At 41.5% G+C, this 24,476-nt stretch overlaps 1 protein-coding gene across 15 annotated transcripts in view; it reads right to left on the reverse strand.

Moving 5' to 3' along the window:
- Positions 1-24,476, reverse strand: part of LOC148105978 (protein NLRC3-like) — a 663,817-nt gene that overhangs the window by 532,599 nt on the left and 106,742 nt on the right. For 2 of the 15 annotated variants that reach the window (XM_087837929.1, XM_087837927.1), the window contains exon 7: positions 8,417-8,590. The exons of 7 other annotated variants lie outside the window; for them this stretch is intronic. In XM_087837929.1, coding sequence (XP_087694055.1) covers positions 8,417-8,590 — 174 coding nt within the window. Of the gene's footprint in view, positions 1-2,079; positions 2,254-4,332; positions 4,511-8,416; positions 8,591-11,927; positions 12,105-17,804; positions 17,982-20,319; positions 20,330-20,954; positions 20,972-24,476 lie in introns of those variants that run through there. 6 more of the 15 variants (XM_087837912.1, XM_087837915.1, XM_087837914.1 and 3 more) reach the window with 6 other exon arrangements.

Consider the following 24,476-nt stretch of genomic DNA (forward strand, 5'->3'; position numbering starts at 1 on the left):
CCTGATTTGTTTCTGCACACTGAATGTTGCACTTCTCATACTGCGGTACTATTAAAATAAGTACACAATACACTACTTTTGAACTCATGATTGAATGTTGCTGTAACAAAGCCATTAATGTGATTCAAAGTGTTCATGGTTTCCTGACTCCATCCTCCATTTAAATAACTCACACCAACAACTGAATACCTTTGCCTCTAAGTAGCTGACACTTCATTTTAATGTCCTTCTATTCTGGTTCATCTGGTTTCAGTTTCTATATGCACACAGGTTTCATCAGTGACTCTGTGACCTCAGTAATCTTTGCTGGGCCTTAATGCAATGAATAAAGCTGCACATCACAAGACTAAATTGAAATGAATCAGTCTTTCATTTCTCACTGCTGTTTGACTTCAGCTCTCAATGTCCCACCATAACCCATGGAAAGAATTACTGTCCATCCAGGCTCCTGAACATGAAGCTGATGAGGGTGGAGTATTGTGAGGGCTGATGGAGATGATGATGAGGAATCCAGGAGCAGTGGGTGGATGGCAGCATCAGCATGAAGGATCAGTGTGAGAATACATTATCATCCACAAAGAAAACCAGTCTGAGTGTCTGACGCTCTTGTTAGAAAGATGCAGTCCCAGCAGTTAGCTTGTCCGCTAGTTAGCTGACAGCTAACTCACTTGTAAATTGAATATCAAACTGTGTAAACCAGGGGTGTCAAACATATGGCCTGTGGGCCAAATCCAGCCCTTGAGATAATTTCATATGTCAAATATTGATGAATTTTCAGGCTTGCTGATAATCAATGTGAGCACGGCTGAGATTTTATTCTGATGAGCAAACCATGTGGCCAAACACTTTAAGAGACAGACTGGGATCATACCATTATGTGAAAGAAGACAGAAATGTCCCATAGAAAGCAAGGGTAGTGGTAGAGACCAGGTACACAGAGAAATAGGAGCTGTATTGAAATGCAAGCGTGTCAGGAAAGAGTGAAAAGGCAAAATGAGCAGCATCTGGCTGCATTTCAGTGATATTGGAGACCACAAAGCTGAGTGCAGAATTTATATAGGAGATATACAGGAGACGCTGAGAGTAGAACTGATAAAATTAGGAGCTGGCTAAAGTGAGACCCATTTTTATTTCCACCCATTTTCCATTGTGGAGGACAAAAGGTTTCAAACTCGTCCAGGCCTTAAACCTCACGTGTGTTCTTCCTAATAGCAGTAAATGGATAAAAATAAGGCTTTTATGAAAACACTGAATAAAACTTGCTGCCTCTAAAAAGACTAAATGTACAGTTCAGTATTGAATACTACATAAAATAAACTAAAATAAAGTGTGTCTGAATGGCAGAGATGCAGAAATATGTGCATATAGCACAGAGCCACGGCTCAGTGTCTGAATGAGTCTCACAGTCCTGAATGTGCTGTTGAACCCATTTATAATTATAACGTAATTCTTTACTTGTTTGATCTGCTCCTTACAACAAGTGACCAGACGTAGAAGGTTTTGGACTTAACTATATTTTCTGAGGTTTTACAACTTTTCTTACTGTTAAAAACCTCGTTATGGCCATTCATGCTATACAAAGTAATTAGACATGTGTGGTATCTACAGAAATGTCAGAATCTCAGCTAAAAGTTCACAAAACCATCTCAACAACCACCAAACAGCTGAAACAGCAGGTGAACAGATTACACAAAAAAGATGTAAACACAAATCCCCCTGATCATCTGTTTTTTAAACATGAAGCGTAGTTTTGGATGTTCATTTACTGCTGGTTCAGTGAATTTTGGTTGGACAGTGATGAAACCTGCAGTCTCAGAATCTGTGAGAAGTCTGCTTTCAGCACGCAACAGCATTGTTGTGTTGTGTGCTGTGGATTCACTCAAACTCATCACTGTTTTACCATCCTGTTTCTACTTAGACAATAACAAAGGAAACAGTTCCCAGGAACTACTTCCTGTCTTGTTAACATAATAGTATGTTGTCCTTCAAAACACCTCAACTTTTCCTCTTATTATTGGACTGCCTTATTATTAATCTGCTAATTCTGTCAGTTGATGAAAGAAAAATGCTTGATCTCACCTGAGAGTTTCCAGTGTACAGTGTGGACTCTTCAGTCCTTCAGACAGAAGCTTCACGCCTGAATCCTTCAGGTTACTGTTACTCAGGTCCAGCTGTCTCAGATTAGAGGTCTGAGAGCTGAGACCTGAGGACAGAGCTTCACAGCTTCTCTCTGACAGGTCACAGTGACTCAGTCTGAAAAATAACAGATAAACAATTACAAAAATAAAACACTTATGTTGAAGTGTAATGAGATACTATTATATTTAGCAATATTTAATCTTGTTTTTGTTTTGAAACTGAGCACTTATGCAGAGCAACATGTGGAGAGAATCAGAGGAGAAGAAGTGAAGAGAGAACAGCAGTAAAACAACACTGAATTGTTCAGTGTGCTTTTGATATCAACAAAATGTGTCAAATTTCTTTATTTTGTATTTGTTTTAGTAGAATTGATGATTATCACTTAGATAACAACCACAGGCCAGGTCTAAATTGCACTTTGGTAACAGTTACACCCAGAAATATTTCAGAAATGTAGACAATTTGTGCTCCAATGTATTCAGTATTGAACAAACTGAGTACCGATGACCACTTAGTAGTTTTGATATTTTATTTGAGTTGTTCCACCTTACCTGTGTTAACTAGAATAAACATTTAAACACTAAAGCTATGATCACATATTTACTTACAGAGCTTTTTTGGAGGGTTTGACCACTGGCAGCAGCCTCAGAAGAGCCTTTTTAAAGGCTCATGTTCTCACTTAGATCATCGATTTCTACTTACATTTCTTTCTGGGAAAAATGGGGATTACTTTGAAAACAGGAACTATTTTCCTCAAAAATCAGCCCTGGATTAGTAAATCACACCAACATGTTCTCAGGCAGAAGAAGGTGTCTTGTTATGAGGGAGAGAAGAAAAAGATCGAGGCACAGAAACTTGTTGAAAGAGAGTTAATGCAGCTAAAATCAGGTCTAAAAGTAAAGCAGAGCACACGTTGAATAAAGGACACTCAAGGCTGGCTTGGAAAGGAATGAAGTCCATCGTGGGATGCAGAACAAGGACCAAAGATGAATGTGATGCTGAATCAGCAGAAGACTTTGACTCATTTGATTCCAGCTTTGATATCATTGATTTCATTGAAGAGCGTTGTGATTGTAGCAAAGGGCTGGTAGCTCTGAGAGTGACACTGATGAGGTGTCTGTGAAGGTTCGCAGTCATCTAAAGAGCTTAGAAAAAAAGGCATCTGGACTTCTTTAAGTTTCTTGAAGACGTTTCACCTTTCACCTCTCATCCAAGAAGCTTCTTTATTTCTAGGGTCAAATGGTGGAGAGTCCCAGATTAGCCTGTGTACAAACAGACTTCAGCCATATGAGAGTGAGTGTGAGTGAATGAGAGCACACACAGGACACTCTGATCTCTGAATGTGTGTGACTCAGTGAAAAAGAGGATTGTACTGGATATACTGTGAGTGACAAACCGAGTTTAAAGAGAAAAGTGTTTGGATTAAAATGGATTATGCTAAAGTGAACGTGCTAATGAGATCTGAACTGAGTGAAATGTGAAGTGAAGATAATTCAGATGGGAAAAAGAGAGAGAAACTGATAATAAGTTGGGGCTGGAGATCAAACACCTGATTGGCTTAGTAGATATTAGATCGACAGTTTCACAGTTTTCCTTGTGGATTATAACTTTAAGAAGATGTGACATTCATCAAGGAATCCTGCTCTCCTGATTATTTCCATGAATACTGAGCTGGAACACATCTACAGTGCTGAAAGTGCCCATCTCACCACCAACCTCTCTGTACACATTCACTTTTCAACCCTTTGTGAGACACTAAAGGTGTAAATCTGAGTATTTATCTATGTTAGTGCAAACACCTCTAATAGGTTTCTTTGGCCTTTCCAAGTAATATCTTCCCTTAGATCTGCGGTCCAGGCTTCTAAAATCATCCTAGTTTAACAAGCACTACAATCTAGAGGAGAGCTGCACAAACAGGTGTGACTGATGGGATCTGACCTGCAAGGATACTCATGTTTATGTATATCAGGACAAGGAGGGAAGACATGGACATCAACTCTGTCAGGCTGCCTCTCACCCACATCAGCTCAGAACTCTGCATTATCTACTGAGTCAGACTCAGAGGATCATAGATCAGAAGTTCTACAAAGAGTAGAACCAGACTTCCTGTATAGAGGTGTGTGGGCCTACTGGTCCACAGTGTCAGCACAACTTTCACATCATATTCATCTCAGGACAACTAAAACATGTGACTTACCTCAGAATTTCAAATTGACATCGTGGAATCTCCAGAAGATCACACAGATGCTTCACTCCTGAATCCTGCAGCTTGTTGATGCTCAGGTCCAGCTCTCTCAGATGGGAGGGGTTGGACTTCAGCGCTGCTGCCAGATAAACACAGCTGATCTTTGACAAATCACAGCTCCCCAATCTGTATAAAGAATGAAAGATGTAAGCTTATTAGACAAAGCGTGAGCTTGAAATCATTCAGTGTTTCATCATCTGTTCAGAGCTGAAGAAAGTTCAGAATGTAGAAGTTTAGAAAATGGAAACTCCAAACAGCTGAAGCCAACAGGAAGCAGCTTCAAACAAACAAACAAGAGAAAAAGCTCTGAATGTTTCACATTAAAGTCGTACATTTATCATAAAAACAGGAAAAAGACTTGAAAAAGTCGTGTTTTACCTTCCAGGAAGAAAATGGCTTCACTTTTAAAGGTGAAGTGTGAAAGAAATGGACATATTTGAAGTCCAACACCTTTTTCCAGTTACATTATTAAAGCAGACAAACTACAAGCTCATTTTCATTCCAAAAAGTCATCTTCTGACCCTTTATTATTATTGCTATTATTCAATATTTATGGAGGATGTTTTTAAATTAGGCTCAATTATGTGACAGACATTTCATCCCATGTCAGTTTGGCCTCATCCTGGGCCGGATTATCCAGCACACACACTGACCACCGGCCCAGGGGCCACTCACAGCTGGGCTCCATCCAAGAGACAGGAAACAAACCAACACAATAATAAAAAGCACCATGTGATCTTCTTACATCTTCAAGACAAACATAGTAAACACATGAGCATATTTGTTTCCTGATAAAATGATGTGACAGGTAGAACAGAGTAAAGTAAAGTGGTGGTGTTACAGCCTTTCTCCCCTCTGCTGCCGAGGCTGTTAGTCTCTCCCAAACTCAGCTACAGGACTTCCACATGAATGAAAGCAGCAGAAGTGGCTTTACAAATGAAAGAGGAAGAGGAGAAGAAGAGGAGAGGGAGGCCACCCTGACCATCACTCCAGCTGAAAACATCACACTTCCATTAAAGTTGGTGAGAAAATGTTGAGCAGGATGAGCTCCTGGCTAATCTGGAGGCTGTAGCAGCAGCTCACAGTCACAGTGGATTTCCACTCATGAAAAAGCTCTGGCTGCTTCATTTCTCATTTCATATCAGAGACTTTAATGCTTCAGTGAAGCTGTACTGTGATGCTTCCATATTCAGCTCAATGTGCTCTGTATTGTTTTATGCAGGTCATCTAAACAGGAATGAGCAGCTCATTTCAATATAAAAGGTTGGAACTGTAAAGAAAACAAACAGAGCTCATAAACTGAAACTGATTTCATTTTTTCAGCTGTAACATTTTAGTTGTTTCTTTTTCAATACATACATAATTATATTTACAGTAAGTCTTATCATTCCCCTTTTCCCTGTCAGTCACCGCCAATGTTTCCTCTAATGTTTCATGTGTCTGAGCGAACACACAAACTCCCTGAGCGGTCACTTGGACCACTGTGAGCAACAGCAGACGTGTGCACTGTGGTCACGCTGGCATCGAATCATCCAAGTTACGGTTTATTAAAATAATCAAATTACAGCATTTACATTTATGTTAAACTACTTTTAATTAACTGCTTTAGCCCACTTACAATGAAAACGTAAAAATCCTGTTCATGACCTGTAGTATGTTAACACTATTGGAAGTAAAAATAACTTGAACTCCAATTTTGAAAACACAACTTTATTTTTTCTATTTTTATAAAGCTCTGACTTGTATTATGAGTCTGTGGTCTGGGAAAGAGTCTGTAACTCTCTGTCTGCAAAATACAGTAAATAATGACCAATGTTGGGCAATTAATTATATAGTTACTTCTTCAAAAAAGTTACTGAGTTATGCAAACAACAAAGTTTGTTGCAATAAATACTGAATACTGTCGTTGTTATAAACAAGTATTCAGGAAGAAAACCAAACATTGCAGATATTTTTATCGTAACTCTGGTTTTACGTGGCCGATCAACACAATTTAAAAACTGGTATAACGTCCACTCTTTTTCCATCATTTGTTCCGTCTGTCCTACTCTCATCTCCAATGGTTGTACACGTTGTCATTAACGTGGCTTCAATCCACATCAGCCGCTTTACTAGCTAAAACACCGGTGTCGGCACATAAGGACGCTGTCATAGCCTGTCAGCGACGTTGATTAGCTGCGTATATACGAATGTGAATCGCATCATTGGCTGGACTATGGGATAAAGTGGCATCGTTCTAATCCCGTACGGGAGCAGCCAGTCATTTACTGACTAACACTGCAAAACAGAATTGTTAAAGTATTAATTTTAATTTCAATTGAAATTCGATTTTTTTTGTGCGCAACGCAGATTTTCTGTGCGCAGAGACCGTGCCAGCAGCGCGCAATTGCGCATGCGCGCAGCTTGGAGGGAACATTGGGCACCACCACAATTCACTTGAACAAAACTTTACGTCAGATTTGTTTTCATGTTTTGATCCAGTGATGAGAGCCGTTTCCCCCATGTTCAGTCCTTGTACTAAGCTAGGCTAAACATGTCCAGTGCCTGTCTCTGTTCAGCTTTTAATCTGATGTTAATAAGGTAGAAATGGCGGAAGAAGAAAATGACTTCATCAATCAACATGCAGCTACCAACCCAAATGGTGAGGTGGTGGTTAGTTATTACTGTTGTTTATGATCCCCTACATTATTCTACATTCAAAAATATTGTCCAGCTACAATAGTGTTTGTGTTCCTAAAAGGATTTCATGAATGTTTTATTGTTCATGTCACATCTGTATGACACAAAGAGGAAGTGAGGTTTATCCTTCATGATCACAAACTGTTCCAGCATGTAAACCTGAGATCTGTGACGAGCAGCTGACCTGTACGATGTGCTCAACACAAACATTATTTACCATCAGTTACTGTGGGACTGAACCACGTGGGTGTATGAAACATCACTTTTAGTTTTAATAGCACATGGCAACATTCAGACGAGAATCTATACAGTAACAATTTGATTTGTTTCAGTGAGGAGACTTTTGAAGGGAACGATGAGGGGAAACTGTAAAAGCAGCAACAGAAACCCAGGACACAAAGCTGAGGTCTGGGTTCCTCTATGCTACACACAGCCTCCGGCTCCTGTACTTTAGTAAACTCATAAATATCTCCAAGTACACTTACTTCAGAAACTCTATTAAACTCATTACAAGTTTACTTCAGCTTTAAATTACTCACAACATCAGCACACATGAGTAAACAAAGTAACTCACACAGCTACTGTTCAAGTTTAGTCATCTTTAATAAAAACATACCTCATTATTATGAATCTCACAGCTACCTGCTCATTGAACTGAACATTAATTCTGTTTTACCATTAAAACAAAATATGTGAGTGTAAAAAATCTTCAGACAGTAATTAAGAATCTCCTAAGCCAGTGGTTCCCAAACTTTTTTCGCTGGGCCCCCCTTTGTTTTACAGAAAAATGTTCGCACCCCCCCCCCCCACCCCCGCACACGCTCACACACGCACCAACACGTCCTCCAACCACACACACCCATATTTTGCTCCATTGCGGTTTATTTCACACCTCAAACATTTAGTAAACAATTAAGCAAATAAAAGTAATCTGCAGGTAGTAAGAAAATAAACTACTAACTCTTTTACGCTACGTCCACACCTACACGGGTATTTTTAAAAACGCAGCTGTTTCGTCCACGTAAACGGAGTTTCGAATCACCGAAAACGGTGGCTTAGAATGAAGTTGGTTTGGAAACATATTCAGCTATGCTTCATCTCCTGCTTTGCAATTCTGTAGGCGCCCCGTGCTAGCAGTGTCCAAGCGTTGTTGTTTTTTTGTTGTTGTTTTTTTTCCCTTTTCATGCCGCGCCCCCCCTGCAATGGCTCTGCGCCCCCCCTAGGGGGCGGGCCCCACACTTTGGGAAGGTCTGTCCTAAGCAATCCAAAGATAAAGAAAAGTTCACTTGCCAATTCTATAAAGCTTGGTTGTTTATACAATAATATCATTTAATGATATGTTGGGATCCTGACCTGAGAGTTTCCAGTGTACAATGTGGACTCTGCAGTGCAGCAGACAGAAGCTTCACTCCTGAATCCTGCAGGTCATTGTTACTCAGGTCCAGCTCTTTCAGACTAGAGGTGTGGGAGTTTAGAACTGAGGACAGAGCATCACATATTCTCTCTGAGAGGTTACAGCCACTCAGTCTGGAAGAAAACAAACAAACAAATTAATTAAATCAGTCAAATGAAACATTTTTTAATGCCAGCATGCAATACAATTATTGATTAACTAAATCGCTTCATTAAAACACAACTCTTCTTCTATATCAGCACTTACTCCTTGTAAGCTCCACCTGCTTCACCTTCTGAGTCAGAAGACATGAAAACAAACTGTAAATCTAGTAGAAACATGATTGGAAATCTTCTCAGATCCATTTGTACACTTAGAGCCTGATACTGAAATATAGCAGCACGGACATTCACAGCAGCAAAGGGTTCTTGCTGATCTGAGCTGGCTTGGCCCTGGCTTATTGAAGATTAAAGAAAGCGGAATCAGCTGTTCAAAACCCCACAAGGCTGCCCGCTGTGACTGAAACAATGGGACGGGTCGTGACTTCTCAAAATGGGCTCACTGAACGCAGCAAGGTCAGTATCCTAACTGCCCCTTGAAAACAAATACAGTGTTCTGAATCTGAATCTGAAAAGATTACAGAAGACGACTCTGATCAGTAAATATTGCGCTCATGCTGTCAAGAAATACCAAAGGTAGGTAAAACTCTGGTTGTTGCAGCCATCCAGTATGACATACTTTGTACTGTTCTGCTGCAGTCTGGGACACCTGGTTGATGAGTTGTGAAGGATGATGAAACAAAGACTTCACTTAATATTTTTCTTCTAAACTGGATGTAATTTTGAGAGTTTCCCACACTCTGTCCCAACTGCAAATTGGGGAGAACACAGCAAATACATAAACTTCACCCACGTGGATCCTTATCATTCAAGATTGTGAAAAGATTCTCTACTCAGAGAATACTGGTGATTTTAGACGAGAGAGATGGAAGATGATGAAGGGGAAGAGTTTTCAGAACTTGAGGCCTTTTGTCTTCACTGTATAGGACAGAGAAGACAGGAAGAGAGGGAGAAGTGGGGATATAGACACGCAGGAAATGGTTTTGGGGAGACTCAAACCAGGCCCTGGAGTCACGACTCTAACTTTCAGTACATGCTGCTCAGGAAAATTTTGTTACTTTGAAAGACAAAATCAGAGTGCCTTGAAATTGATATGGTATCACTGTGGGGTTGGATACTATTGATTTAACATCCTGTGGAAAAATGAAATTTCAATTTAAGAGCATTTTGAAATTGTTAAATGAGTAAGTCATTTTGGAAGGTAGAATCAGACTGACTTGATATTGATATAGTATCACTTTGGGGTTGTATACTGTTGATCTAAATAGTTCCAAGAGTAAGTCAGATATGTCAACAAGACAAAACTGCAAACAAGAACGAATTTTTTTTTCTCACTCTTACTATCTGAAGCCGTTCATTGAACTACCAAATAAACAGCTCTTTCTGGCCAGACACGTGGCAGCACTTCTGCTATAATTTTGTTTGTATTTAACAAAATAAAAATGCAGGCATAAGCGTACACATTAGTTTTTGACTGCACGTTAAAATCTCCTTTCCAAATAAATCTGTCACTGAACTAACACAGCCAATCCATCAACATGTTTACGAAACACTTATTTTATTTCTATTAGATCTGAAAGTGTTGTGTAACACTACAACCTGAAACAACAAATAGATGTGTTTGCCTGTACAGGAGATAAAGGAAAAAAACAACAGCTGTGAAATGGAATAGTCCAAATCACCAAAGTAAACTGGACCTGGGCTTGTTGCAGGGATCTGAAGTTACTAAACGTTTTGTGAGTGTATGCACTCACACTTAGGACCATATAATAATAAATATGTGCGTGATGAAAGTTGGGCAGCACACTAACGTGCTTACTCCACTCTGTATGCTCCTATGGGTCTGACCCTTTCACTCCTTTGACTTTTTCCTCGTCCTTTTTTTGCCTTTCCGTCACGTCTGTCTTTGTACGGAGCTGCTGTGTTCTTCATCGTTTTGTACATAACTGTTTTTGGGGCAAATAAAATGCAAGTAGAGATTAAAGCCGCAGAATTAATGATTACCGGTGCTGGAAATGCTAGCGCTTCATGCAGTGTCTTGATGTTGTTGCCACGGGTACCCACAAAGTCGACAATGTCAATCTCTATAGATAAGTTTTTTGTTTGTTTAAATCACCTCATTGCCTAGTGAGTTGTTTCAGTAACAGTTTTCAGTTGTGGTAATAAACCTTTTGTTTTTCTTTTTTATCTGACCTTCCTGTCTCTGAGCTCATTCATGTTACCTCCCCTGTCGCCTAGCAGAGCCGGGGCGTACCATGTTTCTCAGGTTAGGGTTAATCCATTCATTCTACAACTGCACGTGAATTATACTTCATACACAGATCTCTGATTGCTCTGAAATCTCACTGACAGCCAACAGGTAAAAAGGAAAGTCCAGACTGACAGTCTCTGTGGGGTTAGGCAGTGAACTGCTCATGCTGCGTTCAATTGCATCACAAACTACTGGAATTGGAACCAACTTTGTGAAGCAGACTTCCTACCAGCTGCTGTTTTGAACATTTCTCATTTCCTCATGAACTGTATTAAACTCTGTAAATAAACTTAGAACTATTTCTACATTTGAAACTATGGATTCATTTTCCCGTTCACTTCTGTACGTTAGTGTATAAATGAATGTTAGACTGGGCTCCATGGAAACACTTGGACTGGTCTCAGCTGCCTTCTTTCTGTAGTCCAACAGAGTCCTTTCTCTTCTCCAGCTTCTGTTTGAAATCCTCTCACAGAGCCTGAATCCTGCTTTGCTGTCATGTTTGGGCCTGTGTTCGGCTGCTCTGTGTTCCTCTGCTTTAACACACACCTCACCACAGCAGCTGTGTGGGTCGTCTCTGTAGCAGCCAGATCAGCTTCTGATACCATGAACATCATCACAGCTCCTAACGTCACCTTTATTAGCTTTGACATCAATGTCTTTCTTTTCTCTCTCCGTTTCCACAGAAACTCAAAGTCTCTGCAGCTTGTTTTTATCTGCTATCATCAGATCTTCATCATCCTCATTCACATCCCTCACACACTCTACAGCCTCATCAGCACTGACTTCATCTTCACTGACTGATGGAGCACAACATGAACCTGTGGAGGCTGAAACACTGTCCTGTCAAACATCTCCCCATCACCACTCCACTTCTGTCAGCCTTTAAATGAACCCTGCTCAAGTCTGTCACTTCTATTTGCAGCCAAGAGGAAAAACTGTTGTTCAGTCGTTTGGAAAGACACAACATTTCTGAACGCACTCAAACTTCTTCATATTTGTCTTCAGACACATCTGAACATTTGGAAACTAAGGACAGTTTCAAACATCAATCAAAGACCTGAAATATAGAACAACAACAACAGCCGCAGTCAATGAACTCACCTCAGAGTCTCCAGTCGACAGTTTGGACTCTCCAGTCCAGCACACAAAAGTTTCACACCTGAATCCCGCAGCTTGTAGTTGTCACTCATGTCCAGCTCTATCAGATGGGAGGGGTTGGACTTCAGAGCTGAGGCCACAACTTCACAGTGAGACTCTGAGAGTCCACAGTCAGTCAGTCTGTGATGATAGAAAATATAAAATGTGTTATTAAGCAGAAAATCTGCATTATAAACACAGACTGAATGTATATGAAGACAAAAAAGAGTGAGGTCATAATCTGATGAATGTGCTCTTCACATCTGTGCTTCAGCTCCTCTTACTGTGTTTGACATGACACAACGATTGAGTCTCTCTCACACCTGCAGACTTTTAATGAGAATCTTTGTTTGGCTTTAATCTGCAGGTGAAGGCGGAAGATGGTGTCACATTTAGGTTTCCATAAATTCCACAGTCTGTCAGTGAGATCTGATCCAGAGTCAGAGTGAAGACACACATTTGGACTGTTTCCTGTTTTGAATCTGACTCAAGAACATTTTGAATGAGTTCAGCTCAGTGAAGAGTTCCAGCTGGAAAGATGATCTCTGTTTGCTACCTGCTGTCAGGTACGACTGTTCACGTCCACACGCAGGAAAAACCTGCTGACTGTTACCAAACGGAGCAGAAATCTCATCACTGGACAATAATGATGAATGAACTCAGAGCTGCTGATATCAGATCTGATTTCAGGAACTAAACACAGAAATGATTGGCTCATTTTAGCTTTCTGAGCCATTATCTGCTGGTGTGTCGCTAGTTGGCAGAAAATGATTTGTATTCCTGTTCAGGGCTTCAGTGTTTATGAGTCCAGATCCAGGTGACAGCAAGTCAAAATGATGTTACCTGTCTGTGTCCAGCAGCCGCCTGTATTCACTTTGAATATTGTTATAACCTGACATAGATCAGTTTGTCTTTGATTGGTTTGTAAATGTCACTGTTTCCATTGGACCTGAGTGACGGTACAAAGACAGAGAGGGAGAGAAAGGAGAGAGAGGATGGAGACAGAAAAGAGAGAGCAAACACACACAGGTGGGAGTGGACAGGTGACCAAGGTCAGCAACCAATCAGAAATGGTAAATGACCTGTATTTGTATAGCACTTTTACTAGTCCCCCCTAGGGACCCCAAAGCGCTTTACACACCCACCCACTCATCCACCCATTCACAAACACATTCACACACTGGTGGAGGCAACTACAGTTGTAGCCACAGCTGCCCTGGGGCAGACTGCCAGAAGCGAGGCTGCCATATCGCGCCATCGGCCCCTCTGGCCAACACCAGTAGACGGTAGGTGAAGTGTCTTGCCCAAGGACACAACGACCAAGACTGTCCGAGCCGGGGCTCAAAAGCTTCTGTTTGACCCACAGTCAGAGACCCACATGACTGCACATAACCATCAGTGTGTTACTCTGATATCGAATATGGATCCTGCTCTTATAATAATGATCATCAGATTATATTATTGTGTTATTTTGTAGCTGAATACGTAGGGGTGGGCGATAGAAACGATATACGATAGAAACTGTATAAATTTGGCCAACCATAGAAATTTTGACTATACCGCTCTACCGCATGTTGATGATGTCATCAAGCTGTGCCTGTTTTGGTCTAAAGCATTGCAGCGGCTACAATCATTATCATCTGCAAATTATGCCGGGTGACAGTCATAGCAAAGAGATGAAGCACTTTTGAAATATCGGGAAAGCCAAAAAACTGCGCTTCCTCCACTTGGTCGTGTCCAAATTCATGGGCTGCATCCTCCTGAGGCCGCATTTGTAGACCAATTACGTAACAGCGACACGCCGAAGGCTGTCCTAATTCGTAGGGCCTTTCTCAAAATGCGTACTTGTGCGTACTTGCGTTCTCATGTATATGATACGTCATCAGTCGGAGACCAAGTACTATTCCAATTCGAAGTACGCATCAAGCCGAGAACGTGAAAAAGCGGATGTGTTCTTGCTCTGCCCGTTTTATCAAGCATGCATCGGTGGTGACTTGTGTGGACTTGGTACAGCTAAATATCCCAGAATGCATTTCGTCCAAAACTCAAACGCGGCAATGGCGGACGAGCGGGGCTAAAAGCTTTTAAATATTACTCTTTCTGGGTGACAAAATAAACTTTTAAGTTATTTTCAAGCGAGAATGTAGCTGTGTAAACTTCAAATATCTGCTCGATTTATCAAGATATAATATATTTCCAAACGCGCTCCAACGTTTTTGGAGACGTCTGTGACCCGCCAGCTCCATAGCAGACAGCGAGGTCGAGGATTATTAGAGCCGGCGAGAACAGCGGACTCCCGGCACATCGTTTTCAACCCCCCCACGGTCTTTTCGCTACTCAGGTTAAACAAACCCCAAACCCCAGTAGATGTCTATTGTTTTGAGTGTCCACTAAAATAAAAATAAAAGCGTTCTAACATCTCACTCTACCTACTGGGAAAGCTCAGTAGGTAGATTGGGGGGCCCATGATCGGAAGGTCGAGGGTTCGACTCCACTGAACGGTTACCCTGAGGTACCCCTGAGCAAGGTACCGTCCCTACACACTGCTCTCCGGGCGCTGCATTGGTGGCTGCCCACTGCTTCACTGGGTGAATGGGTTAAATGCAGAGGAGCAATTTCCCTACGGGGACTAACACATACACACACACACACACCTGCTTGTTTTTATTAAGGTATGTACACATATCTACATGAACACTATTTTTATTAATAGAGATTTTACTACTGAGGTTAAACATGATATATAAGTCACTTAGATCACTTCTAAATGTTAATCTTTGGTTTATTTCAGTGTTTTATTTGTTCCTGAGTAAATCGGTTTGGCTGTGATTAAAGTTAAGCTTCATAACATATTACTCACAGTTAAATTAAGAGGGGACGGCAGTAAAAACTCCAGACCTGTGACATCATCAAGTACGCTGGTGTTCCAATTATACAAATCGCGAGTCCGTACTCGCGTTCTTGGCGAGTACATACTCCCCGAGAACGCGAGTATGTACTCGCCAAGAACGCGAGTCCGTACTCGCGTTCTTGGCGAGTACATACTCCCCGAGAATGTGAGTAAACTCTGGTGGTTGCAGCCATCCAGTATGACATGCTTTGTACTGTTCTGCTGCAGTTTGTGACACCTGGTTGATGAGTTGTGAAGGATGATGAAACAAAGACTTCACTTAATATTTTTCTTCTAAACTGGATGTAATTTTGAGAGTTTCCCACACTCTATCCCAACTGCAAATTGGGGAGAACACAGCAAATACATAAACTTCACCCACGTGGATCCTTATCATTCAAGATTGTGAAAAGATTCTCTACTCAGAGAATACTGGTGATTTTAGACGAGAGAGATGGAAGATGATGAAGGGGAAGAGTTTTCAGAACTTGAGGCCTTTTGTCTTCACTGTATAGGACAGAGAAGACAGGAAGAGAGGGAGAAGTGGGGATATAGACACGCAGGAAATGGTTTTGGGGAGACTCAAACCAGGCCCTGGAGTCACGACTCTAACTTTCAGTACATGCTGCTCAGGAAAATTTTGTTACTTTGAAAGACAAAATCAGAGTGCCTTGAAATTGATATGGTATCACTGTGGGGTTGGATACTATTGATTTAACATCCTGTGGAAAAATGAAATTTCAATTTAAGAGCATTTTGAAATTGTTAAATGAGTAAGTCATTTTGGAAGGTAGAATCAGACTGACTTGATATTGATATAGTATCACTTTGGGGTTGTATACTGTTGATCTAAATAGTTCCAAGAGTAAGTCAGATATGTCAACAAGACAAAACTGCAAACAAGAACGAATTTTTTTTTCTCACTCTTACTATCTGAAGCCGTTCATTGAACTACCAAATAAACAGCTCTTTCTGGCCAGACACGTGGCAGCACTTCTGCTATAATTTTGTTTGTATTTAACAAAATAAAAATGCAGGCATAAGCGTACACATTAGTTTTTGACTGCACGTTAAAATCTCCTTTCCAAATAAATCCGTCACTGAACTAACACAGCCAATCCATCAACATGTTTACGAAACACTTATTTTATTTCTATTAGATCTGAAAGTGTTGTGTAACACTACAACCTGAAACGACAAATAGATTGTGTTTGCCTGTACAGGAGATAAAGGAAAAAAACAACAGCTGTGAGATGGAATAGTCCAAATCACCAAAGCAAACTGGACCTGGGCTTGTTGCAGGGATCTGAAGTTACTAAACGTTTTGTGAGTGTATGAACTCACACTTAGGACCATATAATAATAAATATGTGCGTGATGAAAGTTGGGCAGCACACTAACGTGCTTACTCCACTCTGTATGCTCCTATGGGTCTGACCCTTTCACTCCTTTGACTTTTTCCTCGTCCTTTTTTTGCCTTTCCGTCACGTCTGTCTTTGTACGGAGCTGCTGTGTTCTTCATCGTTTTGTACATAACTGTTTTTGGGGCAAATAAAATGCAAGTAGAGATTAAAGCCGCAGAATTAATGATTACCGGAGCTGGAAATGCTAGCGCTTCATGCAGTGTCTTGATGTTGTTGCCACGGGTACCCACAAAGTCGACAATGTCAATCTCTATAGATAAGTTTTTTGTTTGTTTAAATCACCTCATTGCCTAGTGAGTTGTTTCAGTAACAGTTTTCAGTTGTGGTAATAAACCTTTTGTTTTTCTTTTTTATCTGACCTTCCTGTCTCTGGGCTCATTCATGTTACCTCCCCTGTCGCCTAGCAGAGCCAGGGCGTACCATGTTTCTCAGGTTAGGGTTAATCCATTCATTCTACAACTGCACGTGAATTATACTTCATACACAGATCCACAGTCTCTGATTGCTCTGAAATCTCACTGACAGCCAACAGGGAAAAAGGAAAGTCCAGACTGACAGTCTCTGTGGGGTTAGGCAGTGAACTGCTCATGCTGCGTTCAAGTGCATCACAAACTACTGGAATTGGAACCAACTTTGTGAAGCAGACTTCCTACCAGCTGCTGTTTTGAACATTTCTCATTTCCTCATGAACTGTATTAAACTCTGTAAATGAACTGAGAACTATTTCTACATTTGAAACTATGGATTCATTTTCCCATTCACTTCTGTACGTTAGTGTATAAATGAATGTTAGACTGGGTTCCATGGAAACACTTGGACTGGTCTCAGCTGCCTTCTTTCTGTAGTCCAACAGAGTCCTTTCTCTTCTCCAGCTTCTGTTTGAAATCCTCTCACAGAGCCTGAATCCTGCTTTGCTGTCATGTTTGGGCCTGTGTTCATCTGCTCTCTGTTCCTCTGCTTTAACACACACCTCACCACAGCAGCTGTGTGGGTCGTCTCTGTAGCAGCCAGATCAGCTTCTGATACCATGAACATCATCACAGCTCCTAACTTCACCTTTATTAGCTTTGACATTAATGTCTTTCTTTTCTCTCTCTCTGTTTCCACACAAGCTCAAAGTCTCTGCAGCCTGTTTTTATCTGCTATCATCAGATCTTCATCATCCTCATTCACATCCCTCACACACTCTACAGCCTCATCAGCACTGACTTCATCTTCACTGACTGATGGAGCACAACATGAACCTGTGGAGGCTGAAACACTGTCCTGTCAAACATCTCCCCATCACCACTCCACTTCTGTCAGCCTTTAAATGAACCCTGCTCAAGTCTGTCACTTCTATTTGCAGCCAAGAGGAAAAACTGTTGTTCAGTCGTTTGGAAAGACACAACATTTCTGAACGCACTCAAACTTCTTCATATTTGTCTTCAGACACATCTGAACATTTGGAAACTAAGGAACGTTTCAAACATCAATCAAAGACCTGAAATATAGAACAACAACAACAGCCGCAGTCAGTGAACTCACCTCAGAGTCTCCAGTCGACAGTTTGGACTCTCCAGTCCAGCACACAGACTCTTCACTGCTGAAACATGCAGGTTGTAGTTGTCACTCATGTCCAGCTCTGTCAGATGGGAGGGGTTGGACTTCAGAGCTGAGGCCACAACTTCACAGTGAGTCTTTGAGAGTCCACACAGACTCAGTCTGTGATGATAGAAAATATAAAATGTGTTATTATAAAAGCTAAAAATCTGCATTATAAACACAGACTGAATGTATATGAAGACAAAACAGAGTGAGGTCATAATCTGATGAATCTGCTCTTCACATCTGTGCTTCAGCTCCTCTTACTGTGTTTGACATGACACAACGATTGAGTCTCTCTTAGACCTGCAGACTTTTAATGAGAATCTTTGTTTGGCTTTAATCTGCAGATGAAGGAGGAAGATGGTCACATTTAGGCTTCCATAATGTCCACAGTCTGTCACTGAGATCTGATCCAGAGTCAGAGTGAAGACACACATTTGGACTGTTTCCTGTTTTGACTCCAGAACATTTGAATGAGTTCAGCTCAGTGAAGAGTTCCAGCTGGAAAGATGATCTCTGTTTGCTACCTGCTGTCATGTACGACTGTTCTCGTCCACACGCAGGAAAAACCTGCTGACTGTTACCAAACGAAGCAGAAATCTCATCACTGGACAATAATGATGAATGAACTCAGAGCTGCTGATATCAGATCTGATTTCAGGAACTAAACACAGAAATGATTGGCTCATTTTAGCTTTCTGAGCCATTATCTGCCGGTGTGTCGCTAGTTGGCAGAAAATGATTTGTATTCCTGTTCAGGGCTTCAGTGTTTATGAGTCCAGATCCAGGTGACAGCAGGTCAAAATGATGTTACCTGTCTGTGTCCAGCAGCGGCCTGTATTCACTTTGAATATTGTTATAACCTGACATGGATCAGTTTGTCTTTGATTGGTTTGTAAATGTCACTGTTTCCATTGGACCTGAGTGACGGTACAAAGACAGAGAGGGAGAGAAAGGAGAGAGAGGATGGAGACAGCAAAGAGAGAGCAAACACACACAGGTGAGAGTGGACAGGTGACCAAGGTCAGCAACCAATCAGAAATGGTAAATGGCCTGTATTTGTATAGCACTTTTACTAGTCCCCCCTCAGGACCCCAAAGCGCTTTACACACCCACCCACTCATCCACCCATTCACACACACATTCACACACTGGTGGAGGCAGCTACAGTTGTAGCCACAGCTGCCCTGGGGCAGACTGCCAGAAGCGAGGCTGCCATATCGCGCCATCGGCCCCTCTGGCCAACACCAGTAGGCGGTAGGTGAAGTGTCTTGCCCAAGGACACAACGACCGAGACTGTCTGAGCCGGGGCTCAAAAGCTTCTGTTTGACCCACAGTCAGAGACCCACATGGCTGCACATAACCATCAGTGTGTTACTCTGATATCAAATATGGATCCTGCTCTTATAATAATGATCATCAGATTATATTATTGTGTTATTTTGTAGCTGAATACGTAGGGGTGGGTGATAGAAACGATATACGATAGAAACTGTATAAATTTGGCCAACCATAGAGATTTTGACTATACCGCTCTACCGCATGTTGATGATGTCATCAAGCTGTGCCTGTTTTGGTCGAAAGCATCGCAGCGGCTACAATCATTATCATCTGCAAATTATGCCGGGTGACAGTCATAGCAAAGAGATGAAGCACTTTTGAAATATCGGGAAAGCCAAAAAACTGCGCTTCCTCCACTTCCGTAACATTGGTCGTGTCCAAATTCATGGGCTGCATCCTCCTGAGGCCGCATTTGTAGACCGATTACGCCACAGCGACGCACCGAAGGCTGTCCTAATTCGTAGGGCCTTTCTCAATTTGCATGCTTGTGCGTACTTGCGTTCTCGTGTATATGATACGTCATCAGTCGGAGACCAAGTACTGTTCCAATTCGAAGTACGCATCAAGCCGAGAACGTGAAAAAGCGGATGTGTTCTCGCTCTGCCTGTTTTATCGAGCATGCATCGGTGGTGACTTGTGTGGACTTGGTACAGCTAAATATCCCAGAATGCATTTCGTCCAAAACTCAAACGCAGCAATGGCGGACGAGCGGGGCTAAAAACTTTTAAATATTACTCTTTCTGGGTGACAAAATAAACTTTTAAGTTATTTTCAAGCGAGAATGTAGCTGTGTAAACTTCAAATATCTGCTCGATTTATCAAGATATCATATATTTCCAAACGCGTTCCGACTTTTGGAAATATACCTACCTACTGGGATAGTAGGTAGAGTGGTGGCCCCATGATCGGAAGGTCGGGGGTTTGACTCAACTGAACGGTTACCCTGAGGTACCCCTGAGCAAGGTACCGTCCCTACACACTGCTCCCCGGGCGCTGCATTGGTGGCTGCCCACTGCTTCACTGGGTGAATGGGTTAAATGCAGAGGCGCAATTTCCCTATGGGGACTAACACACACACACACACACACACACACACACACACACACACACACACGTGTACATACCTTAATAAAAACAAGCCTGTATCTACATGTACACTATTTTTATTAATAGAGATTTCACTACTGAGGTTAAACATGATATATAAGTCACTTAGATCACTTCTAAATGTTAATGTTTGGTTTATTTCAGTGTTTTATTTGTTCCTGAGTAAATCGGTTTGGCTGTGATTAAAGCTTTATAACATATTACTCACAGTTAAATTAAGAGGGGACGGCAGTAAAAACTCCTGACCTGTGACATCATCAAGTACGCTGGTGTTCCAATTGTACAAATCGCGAGTCCGTACTCGCATTCTCGGCGAGTACATACTCGCATACTTGAGAATTGAGAAAGGGCTGTAGACTCCTCCGAATGCAGCCGACAAATGCGTCCTACTTTTCCCCGAAATTGAAGGATGGGTCGGGTGTGTCCTTGGTGGCCTACCATATCCCAGAATTCATAGCGCGGCCCAGCCAAACTCCAGTTTCCAACAATGGCGGTGCTACTAAGTTTTAAAATTACTCTAATTAATCTTTCTGGGTCACAAAATAAACTTTTAACATATTTTCAGGCGAGAAAGTAACTGTGTAAACATCAAATATCTGCTCGGTTTATCAAGATATCGCATATTTGCAAAAGTGCTTCGACGTTTTCGGAGACGTCTGCTACCCACCAGCTCGATAGCTAGCCGGAAGCTCGATGGTTACTGATGCGGCCGAGAACGGCACAACTCCCGGCACATCATTTTCACATCACCGCAGACTTTCGCTACTCGGGTTAAACGTAATATATAGGTCACTTAGACAACCTAAAAATGTTCGTGAGTAAATCGGTTTGGCTGAGATTAAAGTTATTAGATTAGATTAGATAAAATAAAACTTTATTAATCCCCCGGGTGGGTTCCTCCTTGGTTATTACACAGCTGACTAAATGTCAAACAGAAAACTGATTAAACAGAAGTGTGAGACGGTCGAAAATTTACGCCAGTGTCCTGTTATATTTTTTGGTTATGGTTATGGTTTAATTATTTATATAGCACATTTAATTACAACAGGAGCGCTGACCAAAGTGCTGTACAAGAATACAACATACATAATAAAAAAATACTGTTCAAGAATACAACATACCTAATAAAATAACAAATAACTCTCATGCTGTATTAAAAGCCAGTAAATAAAAATGCGTTTTAAGATAAGAGTTAAAAAGATTGACAGTGGGAGCCTGTCTGATGTTTAGGGGTAAATTATTCCACAGCTTAGGCGCTACGACTGCAAATACTCGATCGCCTCTATGAACCAGCCTCGACCTTGGTACAGCTAAAAGCAAAAGATCACTTGATCTAAGAGATCTAAAGGGGGTATAAGTCTGCAAGAGGTCAGACAAATACCCGGGAGCCTGTCCATTCAGGGCTTTGTAGGTCAACAATAAAATTTTAAAGTTAATTCTGAAGCGGACAGGGAGCCAAAGAAGAGAGGCAAGCACCGGGGAAATGTGTTCACATCCTTTAGTACATGTCAGAAGACGAGCTGCAGCATTCTAGACCAACTGAAGCCTTGCCAAGCAGGTCTGGCAAACTCCAGCATATAGGGAGTTACAATAGTCCAGCTGGGATATAATGAAAGCATGAATCGCCCCTTTGAAGTTTTTAAAAGATAAAAATGATCTCACCTTAGATAAAAGCCTCAGTTTGAAGAAGGACCACTGTACGACTGAGCTAATTTGTTTTTCAAAGGTGAAATTGCTGTCAAATATACCCCCAAATTTTTGGCATGCGATTTGACAAAAGGCTCAAGACTATGCAGGTTAAAATTAGAGGTGCTGGGATAGCTGCTTGGTCCAAAAATTATCACTTCGGTTTTGTTCTCATTGAAGTTAAGGAAGTTAGAGGCCATCCAGGATTTAACTTCACCGAGACACTGAAGTAAGGTTCTAGTGAGGCAGGACTATTTCCCTTCAGTTGAAGATAGATCTGAGTATCATCGGCATATGAATGAAAACAAATGTTATATTTTCTAAAAATTAGACCTAGAAGAAGCATATAAATGGAGAACAGTGTTGGCCCCAGTATAGATCCCTGAGGAACACCACAAATAAGGGGAACTGAGGAAAAGATAAAATCTCCAAAGCTCACAGAGAAAGTCCTGTCAGACAGGTATGACCTGAACCACTCTAATGAGGCGCCCTTTACGCCACAATGCTCCAACCGTGAGATTAAAACGCTGTGGTCAACAGTATCGAAGGCTGCGGTCAGATCTAAAAGCAGAAGCACAGCTGAGTCACCTGAGTCAGTGGCTAATAAAAGATCATTAACTTTTAAAAGTGCAGTTTCTGTGCTATGAAGAGTTTTAAAAACAGACTGAAACCTCTAAAGAACATTGTGTCTGTTTACAAAAGATTGCAGCTGAACAAACACAATCCTTTCCAAAATTTTCGACAGGAAGGGGAGCTTTGAAATAGGCCTGAAGTTAGTGAGGACGGAGGAACTGTACAACAGCATGTTTAAAACAGGCTGGCACAACACCTGAGCTAAGGCTGCTATTAAAAATAGCTAAGATGTCAGAACTGACAACCTTAAAAATCTTTTTTAGAAGATGTGTTGGAATAATGTCATTTGGACACGATGATGTCTTTGTGCCACTACATACTTCCTCCATCTGATCAAGACACACAGGCTCAAACTGATCAAAAAAAGCAGAGCAGGTGAATATTTTAGAAACGTCATGTGAAGGCAGGGCGATCATAGATCGAAGCTGTTTTATCTTATTGATAAAAAACTGCAAGAACCTTTCACAGGTGTCTGAGGAACTATTAATACAAGAAGCTGGGGAAATATTCAGGGCAGAATCAATAATTGAAAAAAGAATCCGAGGATTATTGGAGCTATTCTCAATAACATTAGAAAGAAACCTCAACTTTTCTGCTTTAACAATTTCCTGATATCTGTACAGACTGTCTCTCAACATGAGAAAGGACACCTGCAGCCCATCTTTTTTCCACTTACGTTCAGCCTTCCTGCACTCTCGTCTGGCTGAACGAGTGGCTTTATTTATCCATGGGTCTGGTCGTAGTTTCGAGCTTATAGTTTTAAAAGGAGCGACCTCATCAAGGACAGTTTTGCATTTATCATAAAGATTAACTGTCATTTCCTCTGTACCAAAGCCAAGGGGAGATCTTAAAGCTTTTTTAAAAGCAATAGAAAATTGTTCTGCTGTAGATGGGTTAAAAACACTACAACGACGTGTAGAAATAAGAGGTGTAAAATGGCGGAGAGATAAAAGTATATCAAACACAACAGGACAGTGATCAGAAAAAACAGCATCACATATTTCCATGTTTAGGACCGGTAACCCTAGAGACAGCACAAGATCGGATGTATGACCCTGTTTCTGGGTTGGCCCAGACACACGTTGAGCAAGACGAAAGGAGTCTATCAAACTTAAAAAGTCTCTGGCCAATGAATTGGAGGGACAACACACATGAATATTAAAATCTCCAACGATTAAGATTTGATCGTAGCTTGGCACAGTTCCAGCTAAGAAGTCTTGGATAAAATCCTTGTGATATTTTGGAGGTCTGTATACAGCTGCAACGAGTGTCGGGCGGGGATGCCCCAATTCAAACGTCAGAAGTTCAAAACTAGAATACGAGTCAGTTAAGAGTTGTTTGCAAGAGAGCTTCTTCCTGAAAACAGCTGCCACTCCACCACCACGCCCAGTCATCCTCGGCACATTAAGATATTCACAGTCAGGCGGTAAAATTTCAGTAAAACAGCTGGACTCACTGACTCTCTGCCAAGTTTCCATTATAAGCATTAGATCCAGTCCCCGATCAGTAAAGAAGTCCTTAAGAATAAAAGTTTTGTTTGCTAGCGATCGAGTATTAACAAGACTTAATCTTAATGGTACCGGTGGCTCAACGGCCGAAGCGGATGCCCGACCGATCGGCCGTAGGTTCTGAGGGTTTACTCCACCTGAGCGAAGACGGGGGGGGGGGGGGGGGGACGCTGGCGAGGGGTTATTGTCGTAAGCCCAACAACAGGTGTCAGGCAAGTGTAAGCCATGTCCAGAGAGTGCCAGTAGTTGACGCGGTTAAATCCAGTCGGGATAGGGTAAGGTATTTTTCGAAATCGTGTCCAGGTAGCCTTGATTCTCACCAATAAGCCACTGCGTT

The sequence above is a fragment of the Neolamprologus brichardi genome, chromosome 3 (genome assembly GCF_056152115.1).
Source record: "Neolamprologus brichardi isolate AB-2024 chromosome 3, ASM5615211v1, whole genome shotgun sequence".
In the NCBI taxonomy this organism is placed as follows: Eukaryota; Metazoa; Chordata; class Actinopteri; order Cichliformes; family Cichlidae; genus Neolamprologus; species Neolamprologus brichardi.